Source organism: Rhododendron vialii, chromosome 3a (genome assembly GCF_030253575.1).
Source record: "Rhododendron vialii isolate Sample 1 chromosome 3a, ASM3025357v1".
Taxonomy (NCBI): domain Eukaryota; kingdom Viridiplantae; phylum Streptophyta; class Magnoliopsida; order Ericales; family Ericaceae; genus Rhododendron; species Rhododendron vialii.
This window is the reverse complement of record NC_080559.1, coordinates 7838228-7855433: the sequence shown is the minus strand read 5'-3', so window position 1 is coordinate 7855433 and position 17206 is coordinate 7838228. Positions and strand designations below refer to the sequence as shown.

At 37.9% G+C, this 17206-nt stretch overlaps 2 protein-coding genes across 9 annotated transcripts; one reads left to right on the top strand and one right to left on the bottom strand.

The window, feature by feature from the left end:
* Positions 1-315: 315 nt before the first annotated feature.
* LOC131318561 (putative pentatricopeptide repeat-containing protein At5g06400, mitochondrial) lies at positions 316-3652 on the top strand. Its single transcript, XM_058348423.1, has one exon. It carries the CDS (start codon positions 420-422, stop codon positions 3525-3527), a length of 3108 nt encoding a protein of 1035 aa, XP_058204406.1. The 5' UTR covers positions 316-419; the 3' UTR covers positions 3528-3652.
* Positions 3653-4702: 1050 nt separating this feature from the next.
* On the bottom strand, positions 4703-14180 carry LOC131318563 (iron-sulfur cluster co-chaperone protein HscB homolog). Of its 8 annotated transcripts, none has more exons than XR_009197728.1 (8): positions 13779-14180; positions 12588-12684; positions 12409-12498; positions 10776-10841; positions 9278-9346; positions 8775-8935; positions 7929-8073; positions 4703-5070 (listed from the first exon to the last, which is right to left on the bottom strand). XR_009197728.1 is itself a non-coding variant. In XM_058348429.1 (7 exons), exons 1-6 carry the CDS (start codon positions 14141-14143, stop codon positions 8798-8800), a joined length of 825 nt encoding a protein of 274 aa, XP_058204412.1. In that variant the 5' UTR covers positions 14144-14180; the 3' UTR covers positions 4703-5070; positions 8775-8797. The 8 variants fall into 8 exon arrangements, 3 of the variants coding, with proteins under 3 accessions (XP_058204412.1, XP_058204411.1, XP_058204410.1); XR_009197726.1 differs by having other exon boundaries at positions 8018-8073; XR_009197727.1 differs by having other exon boundaries at positions 7929-8028.
* Between the last annotated feature and the right edge of the window lie 3026 nt (positions 14181-17206).

The following is a 17206-nucleotide window of genomic DNA, read 5'->3' as shown; positions in this document are numbered from 1 at the left end:
AGTGGTAACAATTTCTTTCCTGAAAACTTGAACTTGAGAGGTCTCTCTTAAACCTTAAAAATGTTGAATAATGAAGAACTACAATAGTTAAGTTTATCATTTTTCCGTTCTGCTAAGAAAAATAAATAACTTGTTTTTGAATTAAAAGTGATGTATTATGAAAGAATTACTTATTTAAATAAAACAAAAAATAAATACTTAAAAATATAAGAATTTTAATGGAACGTAGCCTATTTATTTATTTATTATCTGCGACTAGCATTTTTTTTTTTTTATCCGCGCCTAGCATGACAACCAAACGGGTATTTCGGAGTACCGAAAAACCACCACCACCAAACGGGTCGCTAGGCACAGCAATACCCGGAGAGCCTACTCAGTACTCACATGACACCGAACCACCACCCAGTTGTTCAACGGTAATGAGGTACTTGTTCAAACTTCGACCCTTAATTTCAAACTCTGCCAATGATCTTCTCCACTTTCATCTCTCAAAGTTGCAATCTTTTTGCCTGCAAGTTCACTCCAAGTCATCTAAGCTTCACAATCCCAAGAAAACCGAAAACACCCACTCGAAAAACCAGTCAGAAACTAACAGTTTTGCTTCACTCTTTGATGAAATCACTGGGATTTTAGGAACTGAGGAAACCCATTTGGGATACTCTGAGATAAAGGAAGAACATTCATATAGCGTGCCAGGTGTTTGTGGAAAAGCCACTGAAGGTATGGACATGGAAAAGGAAAATACACTGGTTCTGGGAGATACCCAGTTGGGAAATTTGGGTGATCTTGTTGTTAGTCCGTTAGTTCATAAGGTAACACAGATAGTACGGGGCGAAAATGGTGGTGTTCCTCTGGAGGAGCAGTTGGGAAATGCTGGTTTTGAGATTGATGAGGAAGTTGTGGAGAAAGTATTGAAGAGGTGCTTCAAAGTCCCGTGTTTAGCTCGAAGGTTTTTCAATTGGGTCAAGACGAAAAATGGGTTTCGTCATACGACTAGAACATACAATACGATGATTTACATTGCTGGAGAAGCAAAGGAGTTTAGGCTGGTCGAAGAGTTGGTGGAGGAGATGGAGAGGAACTCATGTCCGAAGGATTGTAAGACGTGGACCATTCTCATCTTACACTATGGAAATGCAAAGATGATTGGAAAGACATTGTGGATTTATGAGAAGATGAGGGAAACCAATCTTGAGCCTGATGCGGTGGTGTACAAACACATGTTGCGTGTGCTTTGTAATGCCGGAAAAGCTGAAATTGCGTTGGAATTTTACAAAGAGATGGTACGTAAGGAGATAGATCTGAATGTTGGTTTGTATAAACTGCTATTAAAGAGCTTAGCCCGGTCTGGAGACATTGCTGCAGCTTATGTGGTCGCAGAAGACATGACAAAAAATTGTGAGATTCCTGAACACCAAGCATATGCATGCCTGCTAAAGAGTTTTTGCATTGCAGGGAGAATAAGAGAAGCCTTAGAATTGATTCGTGACTTGAAGCATAAAAATATGACCCTCGATGCTGAAATTTTTGAGACCTTGGTGAAAGGACTATGTAGGGCTAATATGACTACGGATGCTCTGGAAATTGTTGATATCATGAAGAGTAGAGATTCTGTTGATGGGACGATTTACGGTCTCATTATAAATGGGTTTTTGAGAAGAAATGATTTTTCTAAGGCATTTGATCTGTTTCAAAGCATGAAAGATTCTGGCCATACACCTACTACTTCCACCTACACTGAGTTGATGCAACACCTCTTCAGAATGAATGAGTTTGAAAAGGCTGATGAGATATATCATGAAATGCTGGAAAAAGGAGTTCCATTAGATATTGTGGCAGTAACTGCTATCGTTGCTGGTCATATTCGCCAAAACCGTATATCCGAAGCATGGGAAGTGCTCAAGAGTATGGAGGAGAATGGAATTAGGGCTAATCAGAAATCTTATACTGTATTCGTCAAAGAGCTCTGTAAAGTTTCGCAAACTGAGGAAATTGTCAAGGTTTTAAACAAAATGCAGGATTCTAACATCATCATTCCAAATGATATATCCCATTTGGTTAGACCTTATTTGGAGAAAAAAGGAGAAATGGAGAAGCTAGAGAAAGTAAAGCAGAGGCAAGGAGCTTCTAAACTTCATCTTCAAGAAGGTAAGACATATAGTATTGGTATTATTGGTAACCGGAGTAAGAGTTTGAACTCCGACCAAATAGAAGAAAGGAAGAAAGATCCTCACTTGCTCAAGTCATTTCCGAGTTCTTATAGTGACCATGATATTCAAAGAATTCGTCAAATTTTTTCATCCTCGGAAAATTGGTGTTCAATTCAGGAAGCTTTGAAAAAATGCGACATAAAGTACACCCCTGAACTTGTTTCGGAAATCTTACACAACTGTGGGCCGTACAGTCATGTTGCATTACATTTTTTCTCATGGGTAGGAAAGCAAGCTGGTTATAACCACACAACGGATACTTACAACATGGCCATCAAAATCTCAGGGCGATCAAAGGATTTCAAGCACATGAGAAGCCTCTTTCACGAAATGAGAAGAATAGGTTGCACCATAACCTCAGATACATGGACGATCATGCTAATGCAATATGGTCGCGCAGGTCTGACAGATATTGCTCTAAAAAATTTCAGGGAGATGAAAGCCAGTGGTTGTAAACCGAACGGTAGTACATACAAGTATTTGGTTGTATCTCTTTGTGAGGGAAAAGGTAGGAAGGTCGAGGAAGCCATCGCTGCATTCCATGAGATGATACGCTTGGGATTTAGTCCCGATAAAGGATTGATAGAAATTTACCTTCATTGCTTATGTGGTGTTGGGAAGTTATTGGATGCAAGAAGGTGTCTTGAATTGCTTAAAAAAGCTGGTTTCACTTCTCCACTTACTTATTCCATGTACGTTAGGGCACTTTGTCGGTCACAGAGGTTAGAGGAAGCTTTGGCATTGGTTGATGAAGTTGGTTCGGACCAAAATACCCTCGCTCAGTATACTTACGGAAGTCTTGTTCATGGACTGCTACGAATGGAACGATCGGAAGATGCATTGGCTAAGGTGGAATCCATGAGGCAGATTGGCATCAATCCTACAGTCCATGTGTATACATCCTTGATAGTTCATTTCTTCAAGGAGAAACGGATAGATAAAGCTGTAGAGATTTTTGAGAAAATGAAAGAGGAGGGTTGTGAACCTACAATTGTTACTTATTCAGCACTGATACGCGGGTACATGAACTGCGGAAAGCTTGTTGACGCATGGAATGTCTTTCGCGATATAAAGCTGAACGGTCCATTCCCAGATTTTAGAACTTATTCGATGTTCATTAGTTGCCTGTGTAAAGTAGGCAAGTCTGAAGAAGCTCTGCAACTTATTTCTGAAATGTTGGACAGAGGGATTGTTCCGAGTGCCATTAATTTTCGAACAGTCTTTTTCGGGCTAAATAGGGAAGGCAAACGGAATATTGCTCATACAGTATTACAGAAAAAATGGGATCTTTCGAAAAGAAGGAAGTTCTCAATGTAAATTATGTCCTCAATCTTCTCGTATTTGCGTATTCAATTTTCTCATAAACATCATGAGTTTGTTTGCGTTTTTATCTTCTTTTCGGTTGTTCTTGCCTTTAATGATAGTTGATTATGTTTGTCCAATAAGCCCCAATTTGCACTGGAATAAGTTTTTGCTTTCATTTGAACCGGAGGGAAGGAAAAGAAGTCAACAGAATGTGTACTTTTAGAGCAAACATCCATCTATAAGAGTAGAAAGTATGGTCAGTGCTCTTAGAGCAATGCTGCAAGGATTCTCCTTACTGCCCATTAATGCGAGTCCTATAATAAAACGTGCGGATCTCACACCAATATGTGATAAAAGAAATTACCTAGAGCAAAAAGAAAAAGGATTATTTGGGTACCGGCGCCTTTGTAGAGTTGTTTGTCAATTGCCATTGAATGACAGTTTTTTGACAAATCTACAACTGAACTAAAGTTAAATTACGTTGTCAACAATTGTTACGTCGACAAGTAAGGTCCACATTTGAACAAGATTACAAAAAAAAAAAAAAAAAAAAAAAAACAACGTTTTCCATGACAAAGTCTTCCACCGTGAAAGTTCCACGTATGCGTCTTTTGCGGTCTGTTAACCTATTCTTTCTGAGCGGATTAAAAAAAAAACCTTTTCTTTCTGGAATTTGGTTTGGGTTGATAGGTCTGGTTTATTCTCTTGGCCGCCACCTTTTTGTTGCATCTGAAATAAGAAAATCTTATGTATTTGCATATATTGGTGCCGCATGTCCTTGTTGCTCTCAGGACTCTCTTCGCAAAGAATCGCATTACTTCACTAAAATACAGATGGATCAACATTTTCTTTTTCTTGTCAGTTGCCAATTCAAGGAACAAATATAGAGTAAAATCTCTCATGGTAGCACAAGGATACATTTAGTAGTCAAGAGACCAGCATCTGTTCCTCTAGTACAACAGGATGTTACTGTCTCAAAAGGCTAGAGAACCTCAATATCGCGAAAAGAAAAAGAGGCTGAGATGGATCGAAGAAGTGACTTGAAACTCGAAAGGAAGTAAGGAGATGACACAGTGATTCGAAACTTGAAAGGAAGTAAGGAGATGACACAGGACGGTAAGAATAAACCGCTAACGCATATAAGCAGAATGGTTGAAACTACACAATGATTACTGACTAAGAATCAATTTGTATGTAAAAGTGTTCATCTCCATTGCTTCTCAAGTATGCACACAAAATGAAATTTTCTTTTCATGGAATCAGCCTCACCAACAAAAAAAAAGTTTCAAAGCTACCTCTCCAACAAAAGCTACTTGGATCCGATCCGTTCAGGTTCAACAGATTCTAAATTATTATATGGAGGCATATTATTTCTAACCAACATGATTATTAATACCACAATCTCTTTTCCTTGCCTTCAAGGAATATATTAAGTTGAATACAGTGATGAATGCTGTGAATAAAAAAGGTTATCACCAAATGCGGCAGATAAGCATCCATGGGTATTGTTAGGAATCCTCCAATCTGTTCCTGTTGTCAACCATCAAAATCATTTCTGCAAAAGGGCCCAATAAACCACTTCAGACATTGCTTGTAAAGAGGGAAAACAAACAATATTGCAAACTACATGGCTCGTAGAGATAGAGGGGCATTGTTTTGGTTTACTATTCAACACCGATCTGGAATAGTAAAACCAACAGATATCAAACGCCAGAATATATTGCCCGTCATAAAGTAGAAGTGAATAAATGGCATGAAAATCACTCCAAACATGGTTTTTGGAGACAACCTCACTTTGGTAATCGTATCCCAAGCTCTAGACCGGTTATCAAACATGGCCTAAATGCACATAAATAAGTGGTGAATTGTATTAACATCCCCTCTAATGGGTAATGAGCGAGGGTTTAGTAAAGAGTGTCAACCACATTAGCATCTAGAAAGTAACGAGCATGCCATTACCTTTCTAGGGTTCAATGGTGGCGGCGGGGTCATCGGTGGTGGCCATTTGGCGGAGTCGGTTTAGCTCCCAAAAGATTAGGTTCTGGTAGAAATTAACCCGGAATTTCCAAAGATTTTCCTCGCGGTCCTTTCTCTCGCTTTCGTCTGGCTCGTATTTGTCTTGCTTTGCAGCATTGGGTTTTGCTTCTTTGTCTTTATCCCCTCCCTCGTCCCACCTCTGGTAAATTATATAACAAAGTACTATCTATATCACTACCTTCAAAACATCTCCCATTACGCGGCTCCAGACATTAAGCCAGAATTCTGTCCATCGTGGCTTCGGGGGTGGTTGTTATTTGACGTCTTTTCATCCTTACTGTTTTTGTCATTGTTCGACAGCTTTTTCTTGTTCGACGTCTTTTCATCCTTAGGGTTTTCGGCATTGTTTGACAGCTTTTTCTTGTTCGATAGCTTTTCCTTTTCTGTTGTCCAATGGAGAAACTTCGCAAGCAGTACTGGGCTGAGAAGCTCTGGCCTGACCCTTGAGGCGTGTGGAAATTGTTTGATCTTATCGACAACCTAGAGAGACTGATGGATGAAAAGCTGGCGAACATCGACGAAAACCCTAAGGATGAAAAGACATCGAACAAGGAAAAGCCGTCGAACAATGCCGAAAACCCTAAGGATGAAAAGACGTTGAACAAGGAAAAGCTGTCGAACAACGACAAAAACCCTAAAGGATGAAAAGACGTCGAACAACAACCACCCCTGAACAACCCCCGAAGGCACGATGGACAGAATTCTGGCTTAATATCTGGAGTAGGGTAATGGGAGATGTTTTGAAGGTGGTGATATCAATAGTACTTTGTTATATAATTTACCAGTTTAGGAAGTGGGACGAGGGAGGGGATAAAGACAAAGAAGCAAAACCCGAAACTGCAAAGCAAGACAAACACGAGCAAGACGAAAGCGAGAGAAAGGACCGCGAGGAAAATCTTTGGAAATTCTGAGTTAATTTCTACCAGAACCTAACCTTTTGGGAGCTAAATCGACTCTGCCAAATGGCCGGAGGCTCCCCGGCCACCACCGATGACCCCGCTGCCGCCACTGAACCCTAGAAAGGTAATGGCGCGCTCGTTACTTTTTAGATGCTAATGTGGTTGACACTCTTTGCTAGACCCTTGCTCATTACCCAACTACAAATTAGAGGGGATGTCAATACAATTCACGACTTATTTATGTGCATTTAGGCCATGTTTGATAACCGGTCTGGAGCTTGGGATACGATTACCAAAGTGAGGTTGTCCCCAAAAACCATGTTTGGAGTGATTTTGTCGGGTAGGATTAGGAATCCCATGGTATACTCAATCCCCCCAATTGATGGGATTAGCCAACCTATAGTGCGTAAAGTAAAGAGAAGGAAGGAGAGACCAAACAAAAGACATATAGTGGTTTGGCAATAGATTACAACCACTAGCTTTCCCGAGAAGATAGTGAATCGCTAGGATTTATCCTAAAATCCTAAGAAAAGATCTCACCAAAATAACCGCCTATTTTGGTTCTAATCTCTCAAGTGTTTAGTTCTTAAACACTCTTACCATGGCTAGAGTTTTATAACTCTACACCCAAGAAAGAATTTGAAATTTGTAGCTCAAAGTACAACACTCCTCAAAGAGTAACTATGAAAATGGAAGAATATGAGAAACTTGATTTTTAAGCTCTTGGATTTGATTGTTTGAATGTGAAGAATTTGGAAGTATAAGGGGTGCTACAAATGGTATTGGAACTCCCCATTTATAGTGGATTACAAAATCCAGCTGTTGGTTGTACATGCTCCCAGTATCGAATGCAAAAAAGAGCTGTTGAAATATACGGTGCTGCTGGCGTTCTGCACAGCTGGTCGTCACCTGGTCGACTGGCAGCCAAGTTGCTTCTTTAGCTGGTTGTCAAGCCTTCTACCTGGTAGATGCTTGGTATTCACTGACAACTGGGGTGACTGCTGGTCTGTCAAACTGATTGAACCCAGAAGCTATAAATGGATACTGTTGAAGTGCGGCTTCAACTCAAGGCTCACCACAAAGGAAAAAAATCACGATATGATCCAAGATACATTTTCAATAAACGCTCAATTGAGGTGTCGGACCCTTAGATAACCCGCACCCGATTCGCGTATCCGTGACCTTGTAACATAGGTTTCGGTAATTGGAATGGCTTCTATAGATAGGTGATTTTATACACATCTGTTTTTGAATATTCCATCATAGCATATTCAACTTTTAAGTCTAACGCAGGGGACTGTATCGACTAAGCTAATAATGACTCAAGAAAACTCAAGAAGGTGCAACCAAGAAAAAACAATAGAAATAGAAATAGGAAAATAGCAAGAAGTACAAAGCCTGAGATTACATATACCAGTTAAATCCAGATACGATAATAATTTAGATTGATTAAAACATATGCATAACAGAGGGTTACCATCATTGTCATCTTCTTATTATTCTCCTACAAAGAAATAATAAGCATCCAACAACAGCGGGCTAAAGTTGCAGAAATCGGTTGTATACCTGCATGTAACCTGAAGATGATTACAGAAAGGCTACATCGGAGCTCTAAAATTACTCTGCCAGAAAACATAAAAGTTGAAACACATACAGTTTGCTTCAGCCCATTAGTCTTTAATGGTACGCAAGAAATGGGAAAATTATTTACCAGCGAAAAATCAAAGGGATCCATGTGAGCCAAGGGTACCAACCAGAGTATGCTGGACGCATGGTGCAAATAACCAGAGCATCTCAAGTGACTCTTTTTCTTAATCTCATCCCTAACATAGTCCACTAATGCAATTATCTGGACTACGGAAAACTATCCGGTTGTCCACTTAATGAGCAAATATGCAGTGAAAAATCAACTCGAAGAAATTAAAAGAACCTTCTAACATTTGTTAGAGTGGTGTTTTATTTTGTTGTTCTAGCTCTGCTTTTATGTTATTTTTACTTTTACATTAGATCGGGAATCGGGGATACTTGTGTAATCTGCATTCTGCTGCTAACACAAATAAATGCTAACGTGTAGAGCCTCATTATGCAGCACTAAACCTATTTCCTAACTCATAACTCAATCCGTCTTGCTCACTAATCTTCTTTTCCATAACCCTACTCTCTATACTGCACAATCAAACACATTGAATTGGTTAAAACAAAAGGAAATATTACACTTTAAGACCAGATATCGCTACCACAACTTTAGTACATGATAATATCATAATGCTAAAACTTGCAGAGCCTAGTCCAGAGAACTAGAGTAATAAATTGAACGGTGTACCTTGTGCCAGAGCTGCTCATGTATTAAAGTTTCTTGACTATTTCTTCATTTACACGCTTGTAGTAAGTCATTCTCCTGATGGAAGCGCGAGCTTCTTCAAATTTTCGGCTTTGAAATGCAGTGGCAAAGGATTCAGATGAATGTTGAAATTTCTCTTTTATCTGGGGTTAAATGGATGAAGGTTCCATTAGAATTACGTAGACTTTAATCAGAAAGCAAAACACCTGATGATCAGAATCAGGACTCATATTCATCTGATGGTCTTCCTTGCACATGTAGTGCACATGACACGGACGAAAAGGAATGTGAACCTACTAATTCTTTACACCCAGTACAAAGAATCAACTTAACCTAACATATATACTGCTTGGACTAATTTACGAATCTATTCAAGGTCCTTCCCTGAGACATCCACTATTTCCACTACCGCGGCAACACCAATGAAGATACTTGTCATGATGTACGCACTAAATCTTGCTAAAATGATACGACAACACACATACCTGAATCTGGATCTGACTTAATGCCTGAGTGTCTCCAGCTTCTTCAACAGCTTCCCTGATTTCCAAAATCTGCCATTCAAACTCAAAGCAGCAATATCAACCCCAAAATTGAGCAATGAACATACAACATCAATATTTATGGCAGTTCAGAACAATGCTCATAAGATCATTTAAACTTGGCTTTTACGAAAACTTTAAGAATATATCACTTGCTAATAAGCCACTAATTTGTCAACTGGAAGTGAAATTTTACATGGCACTGAAGTTATCGATTTAAACATCTATTAATTCCAGAAATCCAAATAGTTCCAATTGATTCCTGAAAAACAACCTAATGTGAGTCCTTGTCATCTCATTCTTCCCACTCCAAGCACTTTGCACCTCTATGGCAACCATGTTTTGGAAACTCCTATGTTCTTTGATAATGTTCTCTAATACAATCAACTCCTAACTGCATGGAGCTGGACATCCCATGGACTTGATGTTGGTGGTGAAATGGGGTTAATCCAGATGTAAATAAACATTCCTGCCTCTATTATTTGCTTTTCTATCGCTCTTTTTGAGCTTAGCATAAACGAATCTACAGAATTGGTATAGAGGCGGGCAAAGATTGTCCCATTTGCAGGTCATATATTTAAGGAACAGATCTTCTCTCATCAGTCCTTAAAGCCACACGGCGTTCACCGCACTCCTCTACTTGGGGACAACATGATAGCCATTGATGGAGGTCACATTGAGCATTTTTTATCTACCTTCAATATCAACCTTACCTTTCTCCACCCCTCTCTACAACTACATATTTTATTATCTTTCCACCTCTAGACCCACAATCTATGCATGAATAGAGACAATAGGAAGAGGACATTAACATATTTTTGTTGTTTAAACTTTAAAGCAATATGAAAGCTGTGACCTGCTTTTGCATCTGTATCTCTCTTCATTTGATGTTGGCATCTTGCATGCAGATCATTCCGTGCATTGGAAGAAATTATATAAATTTAGATCAAAGTACAAATTGCTTGATGGGTAGGGTCGTATGCTTGATTCAAAGATCAACGGTAGTTAAAAATTAGAGAAGAGTAGAAAGTTAGAAACAAAGAAAAGAGAGAAAGGAGAGGGGAGAAAAACTGAACCTGAAGAGTCAAGACAGAGCAAAAGAATAAGGGCACAGTTGTAAGACTACGTTTATATAACGTCGCACTAAACGATGAAAAAAAAATAGCAAGGGTTTCAAGTCGCATCAGAAGCCGACTACTATACTACAAACAGTTAATGGTGAATGAGAAGCATGCCTCACTGATTGAATAGGTTTTGTGTATACAGAGAAGTATGAAGTCCATAACTTTGCAACATAGAAATTAACTTCCGAAATGAAATGCCATAACTAATCAAGAAGGTGAAAGATCCATCTTCCCATGTAATACTTGAGATACTAGTCATGAATAAACTAAAAACAAGGGTAACTTATCTCAGAGACATCAGACACTTTCTAAATTACCTCAGCTAGCAATTCTGGCTCCGAAATAGTTTCTTCTTCATCCACATCTACACCTTCAAGCTTTAGCTGGAACATGAGTAGAAAACATGCACATAAATTTTTCTTCACGTGTAAAGCTTCACAAAGAGCTACTGCAACAAGAGGAAAACAATAAAATAACACAGCCATGAGAGAAACCCGGAATACCCTGTTTTCATCTAACTGCATTACATTCATCTACCCATCACCAAACCTAATACTATCTAAGTACCTAACCATTAAAATGCATAGGTTGTAAAGAATCAAATTTAGGGTCATCCACAAAATTCCAAAATCGGAATTTAGCACTTCCTTCACCTCAAAAGCTAGAGCCTCAAATTCATGTTACACCAATTTAGATCCATTTTCACAAATAAAAATAACAAGATATTTTTCACATTGTCATTAGAAAGCCCCTCTTCTGACATTGCATTGTCAAAAACTTATATGTCAGAAGAGGGGCCTTCTAACTTACATGTCAAAAAATGGGACATGTAGTGTTTCTGTAATTGACAAGATTTTTTATCAATGAATTAACTTGATTATTCGTCTGTATTCATCATCATAATTTAACCACTGACTTTCTAATCAAGAACCTTTTCTGGCATCCCCTTTTAGAACTCTTATATATTCTCTCCAATGCAGTCTGACATTGCATTGTCATAAACTTACATGTCAGAAGAGGGGCCTTCTAACTTACATGTCAGAAAATGGGGCATGTGTTTCCGTTTCTAACTTGCATTCTCACAACACATGCTCATTTGTGTTTCCTACCTCACATTACCTCCAAGTTACATGTCTATGTGCACCTGTGTGTGCGTATAAATACAAATACACACACACACACACACACACACACACACCAAACTTCTAATAAGGGCGCCCTTACCGTATTACGGTAAGGACGTCCCTTTCCCGACCAATTTGCGATGATCCGAGCCGCTCAATGTGTTCAGAATGTGATTTTAAGGGTACCCGGGAGAAATTAGCAAAAAAATAGACCGAAAAGGGCTTGATCCGAGCAGTTTTTGTTTGTATTTTATCGAACGGTTCAAATAAAAACTGCTCAAATCAAGCCCTTTCCGGTCATTTTTTTTGCTGATTTCTCAGCGGGTACACTTAAAATCACGTTCTGAACACAATGAGCGTCTCGGATCATCAAAATTTGGTTGGGAAAGAGGAGAAAAGGGGAAGCCCTTACTGTAATACGGTAAGGGTGCCCTTATTAGAAGCTTACTGTGTGTATATACACACACACACACACACAAAAGTAGCAGTATTTCTGTAATTGACAAGATTCATTTTAATGAATTAACTTGACTATTAGTCTATATTCACCATATAACCACTGAATTTCTAATCAAGAGCCTTTTCTAGCATTCCCTTTCAGAACTCTTATAATATATTCTCTCGAAAGCAAAGGAAATTAGGACATATAAAACTGTTTCGAAGAACCATCATCACATACTGTTTCATTGAAAAATAATGAAAGTAAGCTCTAAGAGGAACCTTTCTAGCATCCTCAAACTTACCATGTTAAGACCGCTTTGACATCTATTAAGAGTTTAAAATCCAAAAGGTCAAACAATATGCAAATTGCAGAGAGTACACTTACAATATATATGGCCCTTGACAATGGATCACCAAGAGTGCGATAGGCATCGATTACCCTAGCGGACTGTTCAGCAGCACACTCTTTTTCTTTCTAATGTAAACACAACTGGGTGTCAAAGCAGATTTATAAACCAAACAAACAAATATAACCAAGAAAGTCTAAATATATATCAACCAAACCTCAGATTTAGAATGAACCAGGTCAGGATGCAGCTTTTTCTGCCAGTTTTTGTACCTGCCCTCAAGATTTTCCTCCTCAATTACATATTGTTTCTCCCTGCTCAGAATGAAAAGAAGCAATTAACTGGTCATTCATGAATCATGACAGACTTCAATTTTTTTTTCTTATTGCATGTTAATCAAAGAATCCAGGGAAGGGAAATCCCTGCTACGGTGCTCACAGAGTCGTTGGACATCTATCCCCCAGTAAAGAATTATCGGAATCCCACCGAAGCAGCAATACAATTGATGGGCGTAGCAAACCAAAGTACCAAACTATGTTTTGTTCTCTCATATGAAGGCTCCAGACTCAGATGAATATAAGAAAAGATCAATCCAAAAACGATCTAGAAACATAAACACATACACAGAGAGTGTATCCATGACTATTCCGAGCAGTGACGAAAGAAAGAGACGCCATTGTTACTCCAAACAAATGTAAATGAATGGACACAACTCTATGCAAATAACTAATCCACTAAAAAGTGATAAAGCCCCAAAAGATATAAATCTTTATTGACTATCTTCAACCAGTTATTAAATAGGAACCATTCTCATTCACCCCTTAATGTTCTAAAACCATTTTTCCCACCAAACAAAAAAGGTAAACTATATTGTTCAAACCGATATCTATTTTGGTTTCCTTGAGGACCAAAAGGGAACAATTCAAATCAACTCAATACACTATCAACGAATCAAAACAAGTTAATTCCAGAACTGGGTACAAACACTCTCATAGAGCAATAGCTTTAGCTGGAACATGAGTAGCAATAGCTTCAGCTTTTTCAAAATCCTTTCGCCTTGTGAACATTTCCGTCTTCAAGTCAATAGCTTTTCCTTAACTGATTTGTATCAAATGGAAAGGAACTGGAAAAAGAACATAACATGGATTACATTTGGAATTCAAAAAGGCCATAATTTTCATCCTCTTTTGTACTATTTTTGCGCTTTCAATGATCTTTTTCAAATATTTAGTCCAATTTTATACCAACAAACCCAACAATAAAAAACTGAGGCAACAATTGCACTAAAAACGGCAAGACTGAAAAAAGGGAGAAGATTTTTAGACATCACAAACACTGATCAAACCACATTCATCCCACAATTCAAAGTGAATTAACTGATAGTAATTCATTCTAGAACAACACTCACAATCCAAATATCTGGAAGTAATCAACGAACGGATCGACAGGCTGAACGCAACGACAAATCTCACAGACCAAAAACGGCACCGTCTGAGCCGCCAACGATGCACAGCTCCAGCACTGGTTGACAACTATCCCGGAGCTGAAATTTTTACTCCACGATAAGTTGAGATTCCGGGGATAGTGAAATCTATGGAACGGAAAATCAGAAGCCCTATTTTCTTGATCGGCGGGTAGGGAATGGAAAGGAGGGAAGGCAGTGAGAGGGTGAGCGGCCGAAGGGGAGTGCGTGCATAGAAGAGGAGAGAGAGAGGGAAGGGGTTGGCGGTAGAGGAGTGTAGAGAGAGGCGAACGGAGATTGCGCTTCCACATACTCGTTTGGTTTGGGAAGAGGGAAAAGAGCGAGGGAGCGCTGCCAAGGGTTTTATAGAAGTGGGAGAGGGTCCTGTCCGGTGTGCTTAAGTACAGTCCGGTCCAGTTTTGTATTATGTAGGCCCATTTTGGGCAAACAATTGATACTCCGTAATTGAAACCGTTCATTGAGTAGAGTTCGTTAAGTTTTTCAAGCATGAAAAAAATCAAGATATCATTGCATATCGGTAATTGACAGATCGGAACACATATATCTTGAAATAGATGAGTTTGATTTAGCGTGCTCAATGCATTTTTTAAAAATAAATGTTTAACAATCGGTCATTTATCGATATTCAATAAACTTAATTTTTATCATATTTGAAAATTCGACAAGCTATACACAATGAACGATTCTGATTATCAATGTGAACTCAAAATGGGCCCACAAAAATTCATAGTAGACCGATCTAGACTTAAGCACATTGGACATGACCGTCTTTCATTCACCAAAACCGTAATAATCAATCAAAATAATCAACCAAAATATAAGTTGGGAAGAGTTTAGAAAAGCATGTGGGTGGTCGAGCCACGGTGAATTGCACTCTTTTTAGGAACGATACACCCCTTTTGAAATCGCGTTGGATGATGTTCTTTCTCCAAGTTATAATGACTTTCAAGCTCGGCCAAGCGAACGCACGAACCGATTAATTGCCCGACACTCAAAATTACTTGTGCAAAACCCCGGTTGCGAATTTTTTCTGCATTTTCTCTACTGTTTTCTGCGCTATAGTTGGTCTATCAATCATCTAGTTGCATGAGGTATTTTTAGTGCATGTACTGCTCTCTATCTGGGGTGCCAGAGAGTAGAGTCCATTGGTTGGCATGGGCCAGTGTATGTAGGAAGCTTCGACAATTAGTGGAACCAACGTGACAGTTATTATTGACAACTTGCAAGCGCTTCTCCAATAACTGATCGTCTTATCAATTTATCGGTGGTGTATCCTTTATTTGATATATAGATGGTTATTTGTCTGTCTTGTTTTGCAATCAATTTCCAGTTGTATTAGATGAATGGGTTCAAGATGTGTGCTGCGTCTGGCAGCACTGCACACAAGCTGCGCATCCAAACTGTGTCGTTTTAGGGAGTTTGTTGGCAGCCAAAATTCTTCCGGAGTTCGTTGAATTGTGACTTCTGAATTTTGAATTATGATCGGAATAGATTGTAAATTTGGTGTAGTATTTGGAGATATGTATAAAATAGATTTTTGCAATAGAGTCGTGTTTGCCGATAAAAAAAAAAAAAAGTATATAGTGTTTGAGGCTTTGAGCTATAATTTGAAAAATAAATTATGAGTGGTTGTTTGACCGTATTCCCTTAATTGTATTCATTAAAATAAGAGTACTTTGCTAATGAAATTTACCAACATAATTTCTCACAGACCGAAATGAATAAGCCATAGTGTCGACCGTAGGGCAAGGATGGAATTTGCAAAGTCAGTTGGAGGCATCTTTTTGAGAATGTAGGACTAAAATCTAAAAACCCTATAAATTTTGTTATCCTATTGTGGGTAAATTGTGTGATGTGAAAAAGTTGACTCCCAAACACCCAAAATACATACCGTAAATAAGTATTCCCTTTGTCCTAATTTAATTGTCATTTTTGAAAGTTCGTGTTACTTTTTAATCGATTGTATCTTGTAATTTATAATATTTTATGCGATTTTAAAAATATCATATTATAAAATAATTGAAATTTATCAAATAAAATTTATATTAAATATAAAATTTACTATCAATTTCATAACTAATTTTTTTATCTTATTCAAATAGAACAAGAGACTGTTAAATCGAAGCAAAGAGAGTAATAAAGAAAAGTAACGCAGAATCCATGACAAGGCTCACAAACAAAAAAGGCTAGATGCTATTCACAGTGTCGCATCACTCCAGTCAACTTAAAATTAAAAAGGTTTTTTATTTTTTATTTTTATAGGTTTGACTTTTAGAGGCATGATGATGACTGTGGTGGTGGGGTTCACGCATGCAGGAGAGAATGGCTTCTCTTTCAAGAAACGGAAACTGAGCTGTCCGTTTTAATAAAGATTTTATATTCAGTGGGGACTTTGTTTGGTTTTTGAGAATTTTTTTTTGACGTAATAAGTGATAATTAGGCCCCGTTTCAGAAACGGAAATAAGTATTTATTTTTTAAGAAGGCAATTTCAAGCTCAAAAATCACTTGTTTACGTAAATAATTATCCTATCAATATGGATCTTGTTTGATAGATCTTATTGAGATCTTTTATACGGTGAAAAATAATTGAAAAATAATTTTTCATTTATATTATATTTGAGTTTGAAAATGTGAAATAAGTATTTATTTTTTAAGAAGGTGTTCTGGAACGGAGCCTTAGTGAAGAGATAGATAAATTTATTGAGAATTGTACAAAAAGTAATTTTTTTTCTCAAAACTTGTAAAAGAACAAAGTTAGATGACTTGTTCTTCGTAAATTAATTTTGGAAAAATTTTCGTAGTCGGTCCTGTAGTTTTACGGTTGTCTCACTTTCGTCCCTCTAGTTTCAAAGTGCTCTAATTTCGTCCCTGTAGTTTGTTTTACGTTCTAAATTGGTAAAATCGTTAACACCGTTAACGAAACTAACGGAAAAAAAAAAGTGTTCCAATTTTCAATTCGTTTGAACCGGTGCAAATATTTTATTTTTCTAATCATTTTATCTTAAATGGTCATAATAGATTTTTGGCTCTACGGCATTTCAATGAGCACCCTAAGAGAGCCCTGAAACTAAATAAGGAGTCTTCGGGTGCTCGTTGAAAGGCTTTAGAGCCAAAAATTCATTACGACCATTTATGATAAAATGATCAAAAAAATAAGATCTTCGCACCGGTTCAAACGGATTGAAAATTAGGCCCCGTTCCAGAACACCTTCTTAAAAAATAAGTACTTATTTTACATTTTCAAACTCAAAAATAATGTAAATGAAAAATAAATTTTCAATTTTTTTTGCACCGTATTAAAGATCTCAATGAGATCTATCAAACAAGATCCATAGAGATAGAAAAATTATTT